This window comes from Cydia amplana, chromosome Z, assembly GCF_948474715.1.
Source record: "Cydia amplana chromosome Z, ilCydAmpl1.1, whole genome shotgun sequence".
Classification (NCBI taxonomy): domain Eukaryota; kingdom Metazoa; phylum Arthropoda; class Insecta; order Lepidoptera; family Tortricidae; genus Cydia; species Cydia amplana.
In genome coordinates, this window is record NC_086096.1 from 10184308 (window position 1) to 10202121 (window position 17814).

At 37.9% G+C, this 17814-nt stretch overlaps 2 protein-coding genes across 2 annotated transcripts; one reads left to right on the forward strand and one right to left on the reverse strand.

Moving 5' to 3' along the window:
- Nucleotides 1-463: 463 nt before the first annotated feature.
- On the reverse strand, nucleotides 464-13787 carry LOC134661451 (uncharacterized). The gene is made up of 19 exons (XM_063517545.1): nucleotides 13507-13787; nucleotides 13203-13384; nucleotides 10686-10764; nucleotides 10160-10390; nucleotides 9632-9771; nucleotides 9106-9226; nucleotides 8629-8734; nucleotides 8178-8294; nucleotides 7958-8061; nucleotides 7176-7292; nucleotides 5890-6015; nucleotides 5091-5192; nucleotides 4005-4166; nucleotides 3296-3391; nucleotides 2886-2992; nucleotides 2320-2467; nucleotides 1673-1774; nucleotides 1121-1252; nucleotides 464-702 (listed from the first exon to the last, which is right to left on the reverse strand). The coding sequence occupies exons 1-19, from the start codon at nucleotides 13666-13668 to the stop codon at nucleotides 547-549; spliced, it is 2490 nt and encodes an 829-aa protein (XP_063373615.1). The 5' UTR covers nucleotides 13669-13787; the 3' UTR covers nucleotides 464-546.
- A 521-nt stretch (nucleotides 13788-14308) lies between these two features.
- On the forward strand, nucleotides 14309-15747 carry LOC134660971 (peptidyl-prolyl cis-trans isomerase Fkbp12-like). The gene is made up of 3 exons (XM_063516858.1): nucleotides 14309-14419; nucleotides 14502-14662; nucleotides 15490-15747. Exons 1-3 carry the CDS (start codon nucleotides 14383-14385, stop codon nucleotides 15616-15618), a joined length of 327 nt encoding a protein of 108 aa, XP_063372928.1. The 5' UTR covers nucleotides 14309-14382; the 3' UTR covers nucleotides 15619-15747.
- Nucleotides 15748-17814: the final 2067 nt, after the last annotated feature.

Here is a 17814-nt window from a genome sequence, read left to right on the forward strand (position 1 = left end):
ATTTAGAGAATATTTATATAATAAAGAATGGGATTGTAATCAAATTCAAATATTTCATAATTTTCATACGTGTCACACAGACTTACACAATTTTTGTTAAGTTTTTGGGCTTTTGATTACTTTATCATAAAAAAGATATAAAGGAGACTGAAGATACACATTGGTCTATTGTACATTATGGCCGGCATATGATTTCATATATTGGTCATTAAAACAACGATCAAAGTAGAATGTCACCTCACTCACACTTCGATTGGAGGCGTCCTATTAATGGTGACACTTCCCTTCGCCGTGTTTGCGAAAATATTTGTACTGCATCTCTTCCTATAAAATACAGGAGACGCAGAGTCGTGTGGAACTAATTCCACCACACCAAATGCTACTATAATAACATAGATAGTAATAATATTATATCTAAGGAATTTTGTAATGTGTTCAAGTCATTACATGGTTTTGTTTGTTTACATTATTATAATAGTACACGCGCATCCAGTCGCGTTATGTTAGGCTCGCAGCCGCGCCGCGATGTTATGCGGCCTGCGTGTGTTATGTGCTGTTATTGGGCGAGGCAGCAGTGCTAGCGCTCTTGGACGTGAGCTTGGCTATCATCTCCTGCACGCGCTTCATCTCCTCGAGCTGCGTGTTCAGCTGGTACAGCCGGTTCTCGCGCTCGAGTATCGTCTTTTCTTGATGCTTTATTGTCTGTAAAAATATATCAATAAATACAGTCAGCAGCAGAAGTTGCTAAGCGCGCGATCTGTTCAAAATTACCTTGACACGCTCTTATTCTCTTAACAATAAAGTCGCGTCAAGATCAATTTGAACCCCTCGCCCGGTTAGCAACTTTTGCGGCTGACTGTACAAGACTGAATGCATGCGAATATCGACTAAGATTAAATATGGTATTAAATATTCATGAATCGAATAGTGTATTGAAACAGAATGCGAGAAATTTGTAGTATCTTATTCTACTATGATACAATGTAATTGTTTTCATTTTGAGACCTCGATGACACAAGATGAAACAATGCTCCCGTCCTGAGACTATAGCTTGATGATGACGATGGTGACAATAAAAAAATTATTCGTTATAATTATAACATGCATGTTTCTTACTCACCAATTCTTTAAGTTCTATTTCTTTTCTAAGAGATCGTTCAAGTGCATTAGCCTCTTCTATCTCTTTGACTTGAGTCTGAACTTGCTCTTCGAACCGTATCAGCACGGCTGCTAGTTCATTGCACTTGCTCGTCTGTAACACAAAGTTATCCTTATATAAGCAATTAACCACAAGCAAAACTAGAGCTCTTTGGTCATGACGCATGAGGGTAATAACAAACCTCTAGTCTGTGCGGAAAGAGAAGAGTCGTGAAATGTATGGGATCCAATACATTCTACGACTCTTCTCTTTCCGCACGGACTATATTAGCAACTATTTTGAATAAAACTGTTCGTTTTTTTCGTCCCATGGAACAGTTCGTGTCAGTAGGTTGGTTTGTTGATTTTTAATTGGTTGCTGCGTTATCCAAACGCTTAAGAGCTCTTCGATTATGCGATTACGGAAAACTGAGCGACACGTTTTAATATATTCAATGTGTTACTATACGTGAGATTTTTTAAATGTTATTTTATTCCCATGGTAATTAAAATATAATTTGATTGGTTACCATACCTCTTGGTCCAGTAATTTCTGCACTGCTTTAGTTTCCTGTTCAGCAATCTTCAATTTTTCTTGGTTTTCTTTTTCAATGGCTCTCATTTCATTTTCTAAAGTCTGCAATACAAAACAAGGAATGTAGGAGAGTACACTGACACACGTACATTTGATTGCACTTGTAATAGTTGTAATTACAGACTTTGCTTGCTGCTAATTAATATTTATACTAGCACCATGCTGAGATGAGTAAATTTCGTTACACTGTTTAGTTTTTGTTAGTTATTCTTTGCCTTGTCATTAGTTATCCATCACATCGCAATTTACTCGTACATTATTTACCTCTCTTACATTATTAGACTGCCCTGCCGGGCTAGCACATGATTGGCACGACAGTATCTCGCGGCGAGATAGACTATACCCATCCCTCTTTTATTAACATAGAAAAAGACGGCTAGTCTATCTCGCCGCGAGATACTGTCGCGCCAATCATGTGCTAGGGGTGCTGTTGCTTTGCCTTCTCGTTATGTGTGTGACATGTGACAAATCGCCGATAGGAGCTAACGATTTCTTTTGTGTAAAAAAAAGCGTTCTCTTATTAAACACTGTTATTCTAGACAACATTAGGGCCCTCTGCAGCAGTTTGGCTTAGTGAAATAACTTACGTTAAGTTGGGTTTTGAATTCATTCTGCAGTATCTCTTTTTGCTTTTCTTTAAGTGCCTTTTCCGAGACGACCTTCGCTCGGTACCCGCGAACGGCGCCCTCGGCATCTTCTAATTGTTTGTGTAGATTGTCTATTGTCTTTTTTAATCTAGAAAAATACATATTCATAAATGCTTTATACAAACAACTATTGTACCTGACAAATTCTATAATTGGTCTCAATTCCTAAATTGTACGTGTAGGGGAGCTTTAACCACGTACATACATTGAACCACCTACATATATATACACATACACTTGCATACATTTAAATCTACTTATTTACAAATAAATATGTCCTTTTTAAAGTAAGACAGGGATATAGAATAAAATTTAATCTGAAATTAGCCATTATAGGCATATTCCTTCGCCGTCTGGCGTTCAAGGGGTAAATATGAATATCTTTTATTCACTCGCCGCAGATCTAACATCACATCAGTCTTACGTACTTACATCATCACATCTGCGGAAATATAACAGGTATTAGAATTTAACAAAGACGCGACTGCGTGTAGTGAGTGGCTTACTTTTCGTTTTGCATCTGTGTAGTGTATAAAACATCTTGCTGGGACGAATTGGTTGCTTGAAGCATCGCTAGAGAATGTTGCAGAGACGCCATGTGTTCACTTGCGCCCTGGAAGAATGAAGATTACTCATTAAATTTTAATTTACTGGGAGAATATGCCGTCATAGCTAATTCTTAACATACAATATAAACAATTTTCAGCAGTATATTACGGTGGCAGCTTTATACAACTAGTAACATGGTTGCTATTATATAGTTACTCGTATTAGCTGTGGTAATGTTAAAAGACTCGTAGCTGAAATGATGAACCTCCGTATTACGAAGTAACATTGTTGTGGCAGATATACAAACTAGTGTGACCCTGTTTAGTGATATCTATTATATTTATATGATAAATTGTACATAGTTTACCTGAAGCGCAACAGTTTGTGAATGCAGTCTTTGTTCTAAACATGCCATTTTGTATCCATATAGCTCCATTACACTCGATGTCGCAATGTCGGATATCTGTTAAGAAATAAAATTTACGTTTAATTTAAACAATGCATGTCATTTCTTACAAATAAGAATATGTACATTTAAATTAAGCTATTAAATTAATTCAAGTATAAATTTATTTAATTGATTTTGTTAGAAAAGTAGGCGTTAGCATGATATTCGCTAGGTGCACGACTGGTGCTGCCCTCATTTTGGCAGACTTTCTACGTTAAATCTTATGGAGTAAATTAGTTCAAGCGGCTGCCGCTAGTACTAATGTCAGACATTCCATAAGATTACCTGTGTTTGTGACGATCAGCGCCACTTCCCCCTCCACCGACCTTGCCAATAGGGGAGATATGGCATTACGGAACTTTACTTAGTTTATATTATTTTGAATTTACTTGACTTTATTGGCAATCGCCTACTATAATAATCACGGAAGTGAACCTATTGCCATGTAAAACTAAAAACCCTTACGAAATATGCAAGTGCAATACATAAACATACAATTCTCCTATACTTAGATCATCATCATCCTGGCGTCAATCCCAGCTGTGCCCCCGCGCGGGGCGCGAGGACCCGGGGTCCGCCTAATACTTAGATATACATATGTATATTGCAAGTGAGTCATAGTTGATACCTTGTTCTTCTGTAGGGCTTCAGTGAGTTGTCGCACGAGCGCGTCGACGGCGTGCTCCTGGGCCGGCGCGAGGCGCGGCGCCGAGTGCCAGGCCTCGTCCGCCTCCGCGGCGCGCGGCGACGCGCACCCCTCCGACGACTGCTTCGGGGACTCCTCGAATACCTAACACATGACCACTTCTATTAGTACCACAAAAAACCCGGCCAAGTGCGAGTCGGACTCGCGCACGGAGGGTACCGCACCATCAACAAAAAATAGAGCAAATCAAGCAAAAAAACGGTCACCCATCCAAGTACTGACCCCGCCCGACGTTGCTTAACTTCGGTCAAAAATCACGTTTGTTGTATGGGAGCCCCACTTAAATCTTTATTTTATTCTGTTTTTAGTATTTGTTGTTATAGCGGCAACAGAAATACATCATCTGTGAAAATTTCAACTGTCTAGCTATCACGGTTCGTGAGATACAGCCTGGTAACAGACGGACGGACAGCGGAGTCTTAGTAATAGGGTCCCATTTTTACCCTTTGAGTACGGAACCCTAAAAATGAAGATAATAAATAGTAGATTGTTAACCAAGGGATTAAAGGCACACATTTCTGCCGAGGTAGTTTGACGCTCGAACGCAGTGACAGCGCCAATAGTCCGAGGCTGAAATTATGCCTTTCACCCGAATTAAACACTCCACTTTTCATTTCGAATACGAGGAAAGTAAAATGCATGTGTTTTTTTAAAAACATGAGAAAGTAAAAAAATATATAGTAATTCAGGGGTACTTTCAAATAACAATTTTGGCAAAAGTGTCGTTATTTATGGAATGGGGAGTTAAATATCAGAATGGAAATTGTATATAACAAATCCATTAAAAAAAATCCATGTAGTAAATTTAATATAGTCGTACTTGGAACGTAAAATGCTCTAGTGCAGAAACGTATCATTTTCTGCACACCTTTTAGAACAACAATAACCCTCTTTCAAACCACGAGAAATGAAAAATAATTTATTTACCTAAATATTTTTGAAATTATAACATGTATAGATAGAGGTCTCTCAAACAGAATAGCTGTAATTAATATGTATGCTAATTACCTCATCCATTTGGTCACAAGGGAAAAGGTGATGCCTAATTAGCTTCAGTATTTCAAGCCGTCGCGTTCCGTTGCGTAGACCCGTCGATAGCATTTTCCGCACCTGTAATAAAGTAAGACATTAGACAACCAAATCTCCTTTTATTGTTATATTGTTGTGTTTGATGTTGTTAAAAGTTGTCCATATATAGTTAAGTCTGTAGTTAAGGCACTATTACCCACTAGTAGCAACCAGGGATGTTGCGAACATCCGCAACCGCGGAACTTCCGCATTATTTTCAACATCCGCATCTGCATCCGCATAAAATCGATGCAGAGCTTATGCGGATGCGGATGTCGAACAAGTCTTAGCGGCGGCGTAAGTGCTAGATAATTCCGTCATTATCTATAACGAAATCGTCTTGATCCAGAAAAGTCGGCCAAGTTACTGTTTATTACTTTATTAAATATAACGCACCTATATTCTTGCTTAAATAGTAAACGTTTCGTTTTTTTAAATAAAAAATACAAAAAATGTAATATTTGACGTTTTCTAAGTACCTATCTTGACATCCGCATCCGCATCCGCGGATGTGAGCCTTTAAATATCCGCATCCGCATCCGCGGATGTCAAACAATCTGCATCCGCAACATCCCTGGTAGCAACAATGCTCAAAGGTACCTAAACCTACTCTGCGCGATTCAAATGTAAGATACCCTGTACATATTGACAAAGTATATTAGAGCCATTAGAGGGGGTAACGTCGACTCGCCTCCGCTAGTAGCATTGAACTAGCATAGAACTGTGGTACATGGTTTACCTGGTTGTTCAGCAGGAACCTCTTGAGCGCGGCGCCCCACGCGGGCAGCAGCGGCGCCAGCGTCAACGCCGTCCTGCAGCCGAGCACGGCCGCCTGCTGACCCTGCTCCTGACCCACCGACCCGTTCTACATACAAACATAGTACAAAATAAATTAAAACACTAATTTGTACTTTCGCTTAACTTCGGAACTAAATGACCTACAGACTTGAAATTTTGGATTTTAAGTATGTGATTATAGCTTACTGGATGACGAAAATTTCTGCGTTCTGGTCTTATGCAGAGGTTCTCAAATAGGGGCCTGAAAATGCGGCGAAATGGTTCCAGCAAAGGATGGTACGGCAGTGTTTGCTTCGCGCTCGACTTGGCGGGGGCACTGCCGTGCCCCCAGATTATTGTAGAAGGAATGCCTACATCATAGCCATCAAAGTATAATAAACTGCCTAATCTGCCCAAATTGCCCTTATAAATTTCGAGCTGTCATAATGCCCATACTTGTGTCCGCATACATAAGGTACTTAAGAATTAAGATATTTTTTAGTTGTGTAAAATAAAAACAAATATGTCGGCTTATTCGACAGTTACTTTTGTAATCGTAAAAAAAAACGAAGTTCTCATAATAATAAGTATATAAGAGAACCGCGAAATTTTTGCAGTTTTTACTTTTTACTAGTTAGTACTCCTACACTTAGTATAAAAACTAAGCGGCACCTATAGGGGCGCTCGGCGATAGAGGATTAATTTCCTCGTCAACTTTTATTTCGTATGCCTAAGAGTATAGAAATGTTTAGTTTCCATGATTGTACTGTATTATTTATAACGTAGTATAGGAGCTTGTAAACAATGATGGCGTTGTTGTCTTTTGTAGTTCGTTTTTGTTTGCATTAGAAAGAACTTGCAAGAAGGTAAGCGATCTTGACATGTCTTTTAATTCAAAAACGCTTTTCAAAAATCAAAAACTATTACTTATGAAAGCAGAAGAATATAAATGATCGTATTAGATTCATAATTGTTACATATTTGCCGTAACTTATTTTTAAAATGTGTTTTTCAATTAAAAGACACATCAAGATTGTTTACCTTATTTCTAATGCTAAAAAAACGAACTATAAGAGTCAGTGTTGGCCGAAACGTTAATGCAATTGAAAATGTTGGCCATTAACCATTATAAATTAAACCGTAAACTGTAATCGTCCGTTACGGTTCAAGGTTCAATTTATAATGGTTAATGGCCAACATTTTCAATTGCATTAACGTTTCGGCCAACAGTGATAAGAGTACACTCACTTGTGAACAATACTGCAGAACGCTGTATAGAACCTCTTCATACGCCTCCGCCGACACAGCCCTCAGAACTCGCTCTTGCGTCGAGCCCGCGTCGCACAGGGCACCCACCACTTGCAACTAAAATAAATATATATCTATGAAGCAACAGAAACACTAATCCAAGGGGTAATTAAAATACTTTCCAAACGAATTCGAAACGTAATCTAAGGAGCTTAATTGAGCTGTGAGAACAGTTTCGTGACCATGAGATATAAAATGCTGATACGTATTGGAATCTTTAAAATGGCAAGGAAATTGTCGCGCGAAGCAACTTGGTCTGAGTTACGTGCCTCGTCCGAGGCAAACGCACAAGGTTCCGTCATGCCTCGAGCGAGATGAAAAAAATGAAAATATATTTATTGGTTTTTGTACAAGTATTGCTACAATATAGGTTGGGATCTTCTTTTAAGCAACAGATATGCTTGTGATAGAAAACCCCGCTCTTCCAACAAATGCAAGGGTTTAATAAAATCAATGTGTATGTGTATATATAAATCTAATACCTACTTAACACTTAGTATGTTTTAAAAGAGAAGAATCGTGGAATGTATTGAGCCCCATACATTCCACGACTCTTCTCTTTCCGCTCAGACTATAAAAGTAAATACTTCTTTTATACGTATGTATACGAGATACGTCTACAGACTGAGCTGCTTTGCGCGGTTCCTTGCGACTGCCTAATCACTCGCTCTCATTAAGATAAATTATTAGCATGATAATTTGCAAGGAAAGATAACAATTACCCATTGCAATCCAGCTTTTCCTGGCTCTAGCGCTGGTGGCACTAGAAGGCCTGGCAAACCCTCGCTAATCATCAATATTAACTCTTCAGGTAGCTGACCTTCATCTGTAAGAAAACATTAGCGTGTACTAGCATGCTTATCATAAACTCCACTGCTCCACAATGTTACTAAAGGATAGGAACTTGTATCATTTAACCTTTAACCCATAATGTTACTGTACCTTTGTATTGACATATGATTGATGAGAATAATTCCAAGCTCTCTGGCAGACACAACCGGTGTGCGACCAAACACAGACAAAGCATTTGACAGTGGTTTTTGCGGAACGGATACATATCTGAAAATAATGACAAATTTTTAAAACATTCATGGTATTAAAAAGGCGAATAATTGAACTTTAGCAGCTGCCGGTAGTTTAGGTTTAGGCTTATTAGTGTCATCTCAAGTATTCTAGACTCGACCACATGAATCACATGACTAAAAGAGTAAATAGACGTACGTATATCCACTTTCTTGAGTTAACACATTCACTGCTAGCAACCCGCTAGGCGAGTTCTCTTTCGTAGGCGGTTTTCGCTACATACGGGTCAATAGAGAAGTGTAGTGGATTACCACTCTATTACTGTAAACAATTTCATCTATTGTAGTATGTGTTGTGTACTGTACTTTACCTAAATTAACTAAGACCGCCAGGAACTTTAAAGCATTTTGGACAACAGCAGTGACTTGCTCAGGCTCTAATGCTTCATTGGGTGCATTGCAAAACTCCACCAAATTCTGAAAGAAATATAAAATGTTATGCTACACTACGTTTCGTGACTGACGTGGTGAAAAGTCATGATTCTCGCAACAAACTTGATCAAACTAGACTCAGTCACAGAATAAATAATAGTACTAGGTACAGGAGACTCACTCTCTAACAAAACGCGTCTGTTACGATCAGCACAGATATGGCCGCTAGGTGGCGACAACGCCACCCGCGGCTTATGGCTAGCCACCAAAATTGGTGTGGAACGGATGTACTTTTAGCTACCTGTAGAAAACGACGAAATCGCGGAGTGAGCCACGGCTGACTCAGTATCGGTACCATACCTACCATATGCCGTATATGAACCAAATATATTGAAAAATGAAAAAGATCATATTACCTTCAAGGTGTTCTCGAGGCAGAAGTCGGGCGCACTGGCGACGAGGTTCCTCAGGTTGATGTCTTGGCACAGCTCGTTCATCAGAGTGTACGCCTGCAGCAGTTGACTCGAGTCCTTATCTCTATAAATAATAAATTAAAATAGTTTATTTGCTAGAAGAAATACAAATGGTTTACTTAATCTATGACCGCCACACTAAGCTAGGCCTGTCTCGTTGAGTCAGTTTACAATGTCTCTGAAATGACGAGTTCGTTTACTCGTTAATTTGAACGAACGCACACATGTATTGTGTATACCTACCATTCTTTTGCAAATAATCTCAAGAACAGACTGTACAAGATGTTTATATACAACCCTTAGCCTCTACTACTATTATGAGGTGAATTTGTACCTAGTTCTTCTTATCTCGGTAACAAAGTAACAAGAATGGCGTAAATTGTTGTTTAGTATGATCAAACATCTACATTACATTGTATTAGTTGTTTGGGTTGAAATCATCATTGCACAATGTCCACCCTGTACTCACAGGATCGCCTTGCTGAAAGTGAGCACGCAGCACGACAGGTAGCTGTTGACGTCGGTCTGGCGCACGGCGCCCGCGCCGCGCGTCGCCGCCGACAGGCACAGCAGCAGTCGGCACACGTCAGCCCCTCCGTACCAGCCGTCCTGTCAATATAGCGATTATAGGTAGTATACACAGACGCACGCGATGTTAGATTCTCTATTCTAAATGATCAAGTTAATCCTTTGAATGGTTTATGTCATAAACAAAAACATCACTTAGATCCCAGGTGCAAGCGAGCTAATGTAAACCCTACTCGTAAGTGTGACGGTTACTTTGACAGCGTCCGCCTTACCACCTATAGTGGTCCTTGGCGCGGTGGGCACGACTAGTAACGACACATTTAAGTTGTTCTTGGCGTTCAAAAGGTTAATATGAAAAAGCAAAGCAGATATAAAGATAATAGACTTGTTTCTTTTTAACAAACTCTGAGGGTGTAGAAATAACAGTCAGGCAAATCTAATATATATAACAAAATTATAATAGGTGTACCTTTAAACTCATAAGATGCACAACAAATTTCTTGGTATCTATGGTCCTCATCAAGGCATAGACAGCGGGTAAGTTTCCAGAGCAGATGTTGGCCAACACTGTCAAGGACCTGTGTCTGATCAATTGCTCCTGGGTGTCATTGGACGGGGAGGTGATCCAGTCTGTCAGCTGCTTCATGAGCACAGGGAGGTAGGACTCCTGCCAACTTATGATAATACCATAGGAAATGTCCTGAAAGCATATTTAAAAAAAATGTGCTGTATATTCTTAGTACTAATGAGTTCTAAGGAAAAAAGGGATTGTATAAAACATTTGTGTAGTTTAGCAATCATTAGTACATAATATAGCATTTGTGTCTGTCCATTATAAGTACACATAACATGGTTGCAGGATGGCTACACTATTATGTTACATCAAACATAACCATATTTATATTTCAAAATCTAAATTAATTATTATTTTTTTTATTCTTTATTATAAGGGTAATTTAAAATAATCATAATACAAAACATTAAGAGTGACATACCTGCATTACCGAAAGCAACTTGATTTTCTTGTCATTTGAAATAGAATTTGATAACAACTGAGTCAATATTGGCATAAATCTGAAAATAATGCAAAATTAAATTATATACCTATCATAGAAACCTGCTGAAGCTGATTTTAACACACACCCAGACATTTTATTAAGTAGCTACAGCTGAATTTATGTCAATTATGTCAGGCATATTAGTGAGCTGATACTAAATTTCTCTTATAACAAAATTATCCTAGTTTCTCTTTTCAGCAATGCACCATTTTGATCGACCCGAGGAATTGGATCTCCTAAATCTAGGGATCCTTTGGCCAGTGGCCAGATTTCCTGGATTGGTCTCAGATTGGAGCCCAGGGTTTATAAGTGTTTAAACTATAGGTATTTACTATGGTGTCTGAAAAAAATATGTCACCTCACTTAACATAGCATAACATCTGGGACTTATAACTTTTTGCTTGTTAGCAATGTTAATCATAGTAGCCCTGCCAAAAACACTAAGAATAATGGACCATGCAGGCTCAAGTTCAATGTTACTTCAGCATCTTGTTAAAATGAGAGTAGTGATTGTATGAAAGCGAGTTTGGCGGAAGTTAGTGAGACAATTACCATTATAATATAGAATTTGCATTGATAAAAACTGTATTAGTGCTTATATTAGGTAATTTTAGTGTCATAAAGGGTATAGCCGGGTAAGCATGGCCAAACTGCCCTTAGCGAAAAAAACAATTTCTTTTTACTGGATTATTAACCTATGTATATGTAGTGCTTTCACCAAATATTAAGCCTCAAATGCTTCAGATTAAAAAAAAAAATGCAAAAAAAGAAAAATCATTTTTATTTTATTACAGCCAAAGTACTAATCCGATTTCTTTGTAATTTGGGTATGTTGTATATACAATTAAGGTCGCTTTCTGAAAAAATTAATATTGAATTATCTCTTAAAATAATAGTAAAAAATTTAGATGAAAATTTTCAGAAAAATAAAAAAAATACATGCGAGATAGCGACAGTTATCAAATTTACATATTTCATGTAGAATTTAATAATGTTTAACATATATTTTTTTCAAAAATTAAAATCGGGATTAACAGTGTTAAAAACTCGAATTTGTAACATCCCATAATACCTTCTCTTCATACAAAATAACTTGTACGTTATACTAGAAAGTTATATTCCCAACGCAATTTGAATTTAGAACGCGACTTATTTCGCTGAGCGCGGACCTTAATTAAACTCCGTGGCTGTATGCGGCTAGGGCGAACGGCATTCAGAGATTTAAAAAGCGGCCAAGTGCGAGTCGGACTCGCCCATGAAGGGTTCCGTATTTAGGCGATTTATGACGTATAAAAAAAAACTACTTACTAGATCTCGTTCAAACCAATTTTCGGTGGAAGTTTACATGGTAATGTACATCATATATTTTTTTTAGTTTTATCATTCTCTTATTTTAGAAGTTACAGGGCCCCCCCTTTTACCACTTTGGAAGTGTCTCTCGCGCAAACTATTCAGTTTAGAAAAAAATGATATTAGAAACCTCAATATCATTTTTGAAGACCTATCCATAGATACCCCACACGTATGGGTTTGATGAAAAAAACATTTTTGAGTTTCAGTTCGAAGTATGGGGAACCCCAAAAATTTATTGTTTTTTTTCTATTTTTCTGTGAAAATCTTAATGCGGTTCACAGAATACATCTACTTACCAAGTTTCAACAGTATAGTTCTTATAGTTTCGGAGAAAAGTGGCTGTGACATACGGACGGACAGACAGACGGACAGACGGACAGACATGACGAATCTATAAGGGTTCCGTTTTTTGCCATTTGGCTACGGAACCCTAAAAAAAGCGCGGGAACAGGAAAATAGGCACGAATTTTATACAGAGCGTTAACGATTGAAAAATGTCTGTTCCTTTGATGAATAAAATACGTCACATTCTAAATTCAAATTCGTAAAGACTGCGTTCACAATATACTTCATTCGTTTATGACTACTTAGCTTTGCTTGTATGAAGAGAGAGTATTATGGGATGTTACAAATTCGAGTTTTTCACACTGTTAATCCCGATTTTAATTTTTGAAAAAAATATATGTTAAACATTATTAAATTCTACATAAAATATATAAATTTGGTAACTGTCGCTATCTCGCACGTATTTTTTTTATTTTTCTGAAAATTTTCATCTCAATTTTTTACTATTATTTTAAGAGATAATTCAATATAATTTTTTTCAGAAAGCGACCCTAATTGTATATACAACATACCCAAATTACAAAGAAATCGGATTATTACTTTGGCTGTAATAAAATAAAAAAGATTTTTCTTTTTTTGCATTTTTTTTTTAAATCTGAAGCATTTCAGGCTTAATATTTGGTGAAAGCACTACATATACATAGGTTAATAATCCAGTAAAAGGAAATTGTTTTTTTCGCTAAGGGCAGTTTGGCCATGCTTACCCGGCTATACCCTTTCACAATACAGGTGACTTGTGTTTGATGCAGCACATACTTGTAAGTGTTCGTGAGCGCATGCCGAGCGCTCGGCTCCATGCAAGCCCGGGACAGGACCGCGACGCCGGCCCAGTGCGGCCCGCCCGGCTCCCTCATCACGCGCCACAGCGAGCTGAACAACGCGCACACCTCCGACCTCCCGGGTGCGAATATTGATAAATCACACGTTGACGCTAACAGCTACATTGGGACAAAACAACATATACACTATATGAACCAATTTATAAGAGATAATCTTAGTCAATTTTATTCAGATACCTAATAACAAATTTAAGTAATTGGTAATTGCATTTTAAACTTACGTTTAAATATCTGTTCATTAAACTAACAGACGCCTCGCTATGAGTGGTCTCATACTGGCGTGCAGCATCCACGAATGCCTTAGAATTAGCATATTTTCCTCCGTCTGATATATTGCTACAACTATTACTGTTCTCCGCACCATCCACTTCCATGTTACTCATGGATACAATACGTAAAGCGATAAAAACACACAATTTCCAATGTACACAATATTCAACCGCTACACGAAACACACAACAATAATAATAACTATTATAAATATAAATAAACTAATAACAGGCTGAGTGCAGCAAAATTCAACTGTCCAATTTTGAATTTTGAATGGACAATAAACAAGCTAGACAAGGGCAAGCTTGATTGAAATTGTTGTCTGTGGTCTGAATTCTATCCAACGACAATTTATGCCTACCGCACAGAAATGGACTGTTATTAAAGCAATAACACACTACCGCACCGCACTGCTGCGCACCAAGGTTGCGGTCTGATACGCTCGTCTGTTAGGGCTTTAAAAGAGCAGCGATCCCACCTATCCCGTCTGCCCTAGTAGCACGGTAGCATTTTTATCGTTTATCACCATGCCTGTCACGTTCTAACAAGTATGTAAGTGCGAAAGTGACGGGCATAGTGATAGTCGATAAAAATGGAACCGTGCTGAGCCCGCTGGACTCCACTGTATTTAAAAAAAGCTTACTGATAGTCTCTGATAGAACTGTCACTGTCAATATGTCATGGTCATGTCATGAGATCATAACAAAACAGACTGGCAAAGGCCCTAGAGGCTGCTATTTCTCTAATATAATAATAATAACAAAACAAATCGCACAATTTTTATAAATTAAACAGAGTGTATGCCTTTTTATTTCTAACTGTTTGCCATGGGCGTCGATATTGAAGTTCTTAGTCCTGGAAACGGTATTTATACGTTTCCTTCCTATTCATTAATACGACCTACATTTTTTTTAACTATATTATTAACCCTTCCCAAACATTTCAGGATCTACATATCCCAAGCCGGGTCAAACAGTAGTGGTCCATTACACGGGTACCTTAGCTGATGGAAAGCAGTTCGACTGTTCTAGAGAGCGTGGGCAACCTTTTAAGTTTACGCTCGGCAAAGGAGATGTGATCAAGGGATGGGACAGAGGTATACCAAAGGTAAGATAAATCGTTCTTAACCCTTCAGGTAGGGTTGCCAGATTGAAAGGCGCTATTATCGGGAAATATATAAACTTTTCGGGATTTTGGGACTTAAGTCGGGAAAAAAAACCATCGCTCCCTCACCGCACTTATATCTCTCGCCACGCACGCCCCGCGCGCTCGCTCGACGACAGTTCAGAACTTGAAATCATTGCTTTATAACGCGAACCTGTTTTTCGGGACAATTTGCACTTGGTCGGGAATCGGGAACACATGCTAAAAATCGGGAGAATCCCGCCAAATCCCGACCATCTGGCAACCCTACCTTCAGGTAGTTTAGGTATCATTTTTGATTTCTTGGAATAATTCATTTGACTTAATTGACTGTTTCCCGGTATTTAGCCACTAAGATTTAAGATTACATAAAATCTGGTTACACGGCAACAATATGGTGGCGATAAAGTCATTTTGAGACCTCTCTCTCCAACTGAGATATTACTATGGTGTTGGTTTTGTATGTTTTAGCCTTATTTTCTTGTAAGGTTTTATTTCTATCGGGTTTGACTGCTGGATTCTGTGCGGAAAGAGAAGAATCGTGAAATGATAGGAATACGGATAGGAATAAGGATAGGTGTACGGGAGTACATTCTACGACTCTTCTCTTTCCTCACAGACTCTAACAAATGTAATATAATAGTTGTTTACTCAATACTGGTACCTATGCATCCATTCTTAGTTGATCAAGAGCCAGTAGTGAACTAGAGATGTGTATAGTGGATAATGCCCTTAGGTAAGTGAGCATTGTATGGAATAATATATTAATGACAAACCATTGCTTGTTACAGATGTCAGTAGGTGAGAGGGCCCGATTAATCTGCTCGCCTGACTATGGCTACGGTTCTAGGGGCCACCCGGGGGTCATCCCACCAAATGCTACTTTAGTATTTGATGTTGAGCTGCTTCATGTTGAATAGTAACCTGAAACAACTCGTATGTTTACAAAGTTAAGTTTTTCTATTCTAATTGTTGGTAGCAAAGTCTTTGTTGATTAGTCTTCATAACAGTTTCTAACAACTTAAACAAATATTTTATTGAACATTTTAAGTTTCATATTATTGAAAAAATTTACAATCTATTGGGGATGAATTATGATGAACAAACTTTTATTTGTAAATTCATGTATGTATATTGTTTGCCTGACAGCAATTTAACTGGTTCAGTGACTTAATGATTTCATACCAAAAGTATTAAAGTGTATTAAGTATGTGGATTTTATATTTTATATTAATGTTATATTTGCATAATTTTAGTGACTTAATTCATGGCAGTTTGCATTTACTTGATACTATATACCTTTGGTTATTGTTATACTTGGAAATGTCATTTAATGATGTATAGTATAATGGTTAATATATGAATCTTACTTCTTCTCATGCGAAAATACTCATAACTCATAATATTATTTAGATCACCATGAATAAATAAACACGTTATATTACATTAAAATTCGAACATTATTCATCTTTCCCTTGTTGTCCATTGGTACTTTATGTTTTTGTATAGGGCTTCAAACTATCCTCATACCAAATTTCATCTAAATCTGTTTAGCAGTTTAAGCATGAATAACAGACAGACAGAGTTACTTTTGCATTTATAATATTAGTAGAGAATACAAGCAAGATCATAAGATTTATGAATTATATAAAATGTTAACTGGCAAAACAATACTTGCTTTTCCTTCGTATGAGGCTCCACTAGAGCTCTTAATGAGAAAGTGTATTTTGCTTCTCCATACAGTCAGCAGCAGAAATTGCTAAGCGGGAGAGGTGTTCAAAATTACCTTGACGCGCTCTTACTCTCGTAACAATAAAGTCGCGTCAAGATCATTTTGAACACCTCGCCCGCTTAGCAACTATTGCTGTTGACTGTACAAACATAGTTCCTATTTTCCCCTCTGGATATTGACAATTGACATTATGGAAAATGTTTGTACACATAGCTATGCCCCTTCGGTAGACATTTCTTATCGATTTTTTAATTGTTATTAATAATAAGAATTAGGAACGATAAATATAGGTGTATTCCCATCTGTCCTCGCTTTGCTCGATTTTTTCCTAGCTGCGCCCTCCCCTGCCAGGGCTGCGAGCGTCGATACACTACGGCGATCGCTTAGCACCGCGCGGGCATACCGGATAATGAGGATCCAGCTATATATTTCAATTTTTTTACATTATTTTTATGCATTTTAGAATGTTACGTGTGAGATTGATTAAGAGAAGCCCACGTGAAAAACCTGAAATGGAATCTCATTGAAGATATATGAACCTACTACTATACCTACTTCTTTCCCATTCCAACAATCACTGGGGTGTGCTACGTGAGATTCGCTGCCGTCTATTTTATCACGTAAGTCTTTTAATTAATTAGTTAGTTTTATTAGTTATTATTAGTTTAATTACAAGCCATTATTTAACTTTCAATGTTTGTGTGTTCCGATTGTACCTAATGCGTTTGTTCGGGCCAAATCTTGCAAGTTAAATTAGACCCATTTCCCGTTATTCGATTGAGTTGAATCTTCACATACAGGATGGGCAATTTTTGTAGCTACTGATTTATTTCTGTAGTCTGTAGGGCTATCTAAAATGACTTGTCTATGCTAACAAGCTGATGAAATGTAAACAGTTAAAACAGATCATCCGATACACAGTTACGTAATGCCGACAATGTGCGACATTTTCGCTTGCTGAAAATTGCGATGAAAAACTCCCATTTGCGTGCTGTTAGAGGTGGACATTTGTCAGACATTATGTTTCGTATCGTCACAGAATAAATAATAGTACTAAGTACAGAATACTCACTCTCTAACAAAACGCGTCTGTTACGATCAGCACAGATATGGCCGCTAGGTGGCGACAGCGCCACGCGCGGTTTATGGCTTTCCCCAAAATTGGGGCCGAACGGATGTACTTTTAGCTACCTGTAGCAAAGCGACGAAATCGCGGAGTGAGACATGCCTGGTATCGTTCGCTTAAGTGCCTCACACGCGGGTTTACCACTTTTGTGATGGATTTCCAGTTTTGGTAAAAAAATTTTTTTATGTTCTACAATATAACTTCAAATGTTAATTGGTCCTCTGAACAGTCTTGTAATACATACCTATTACTTAGTAA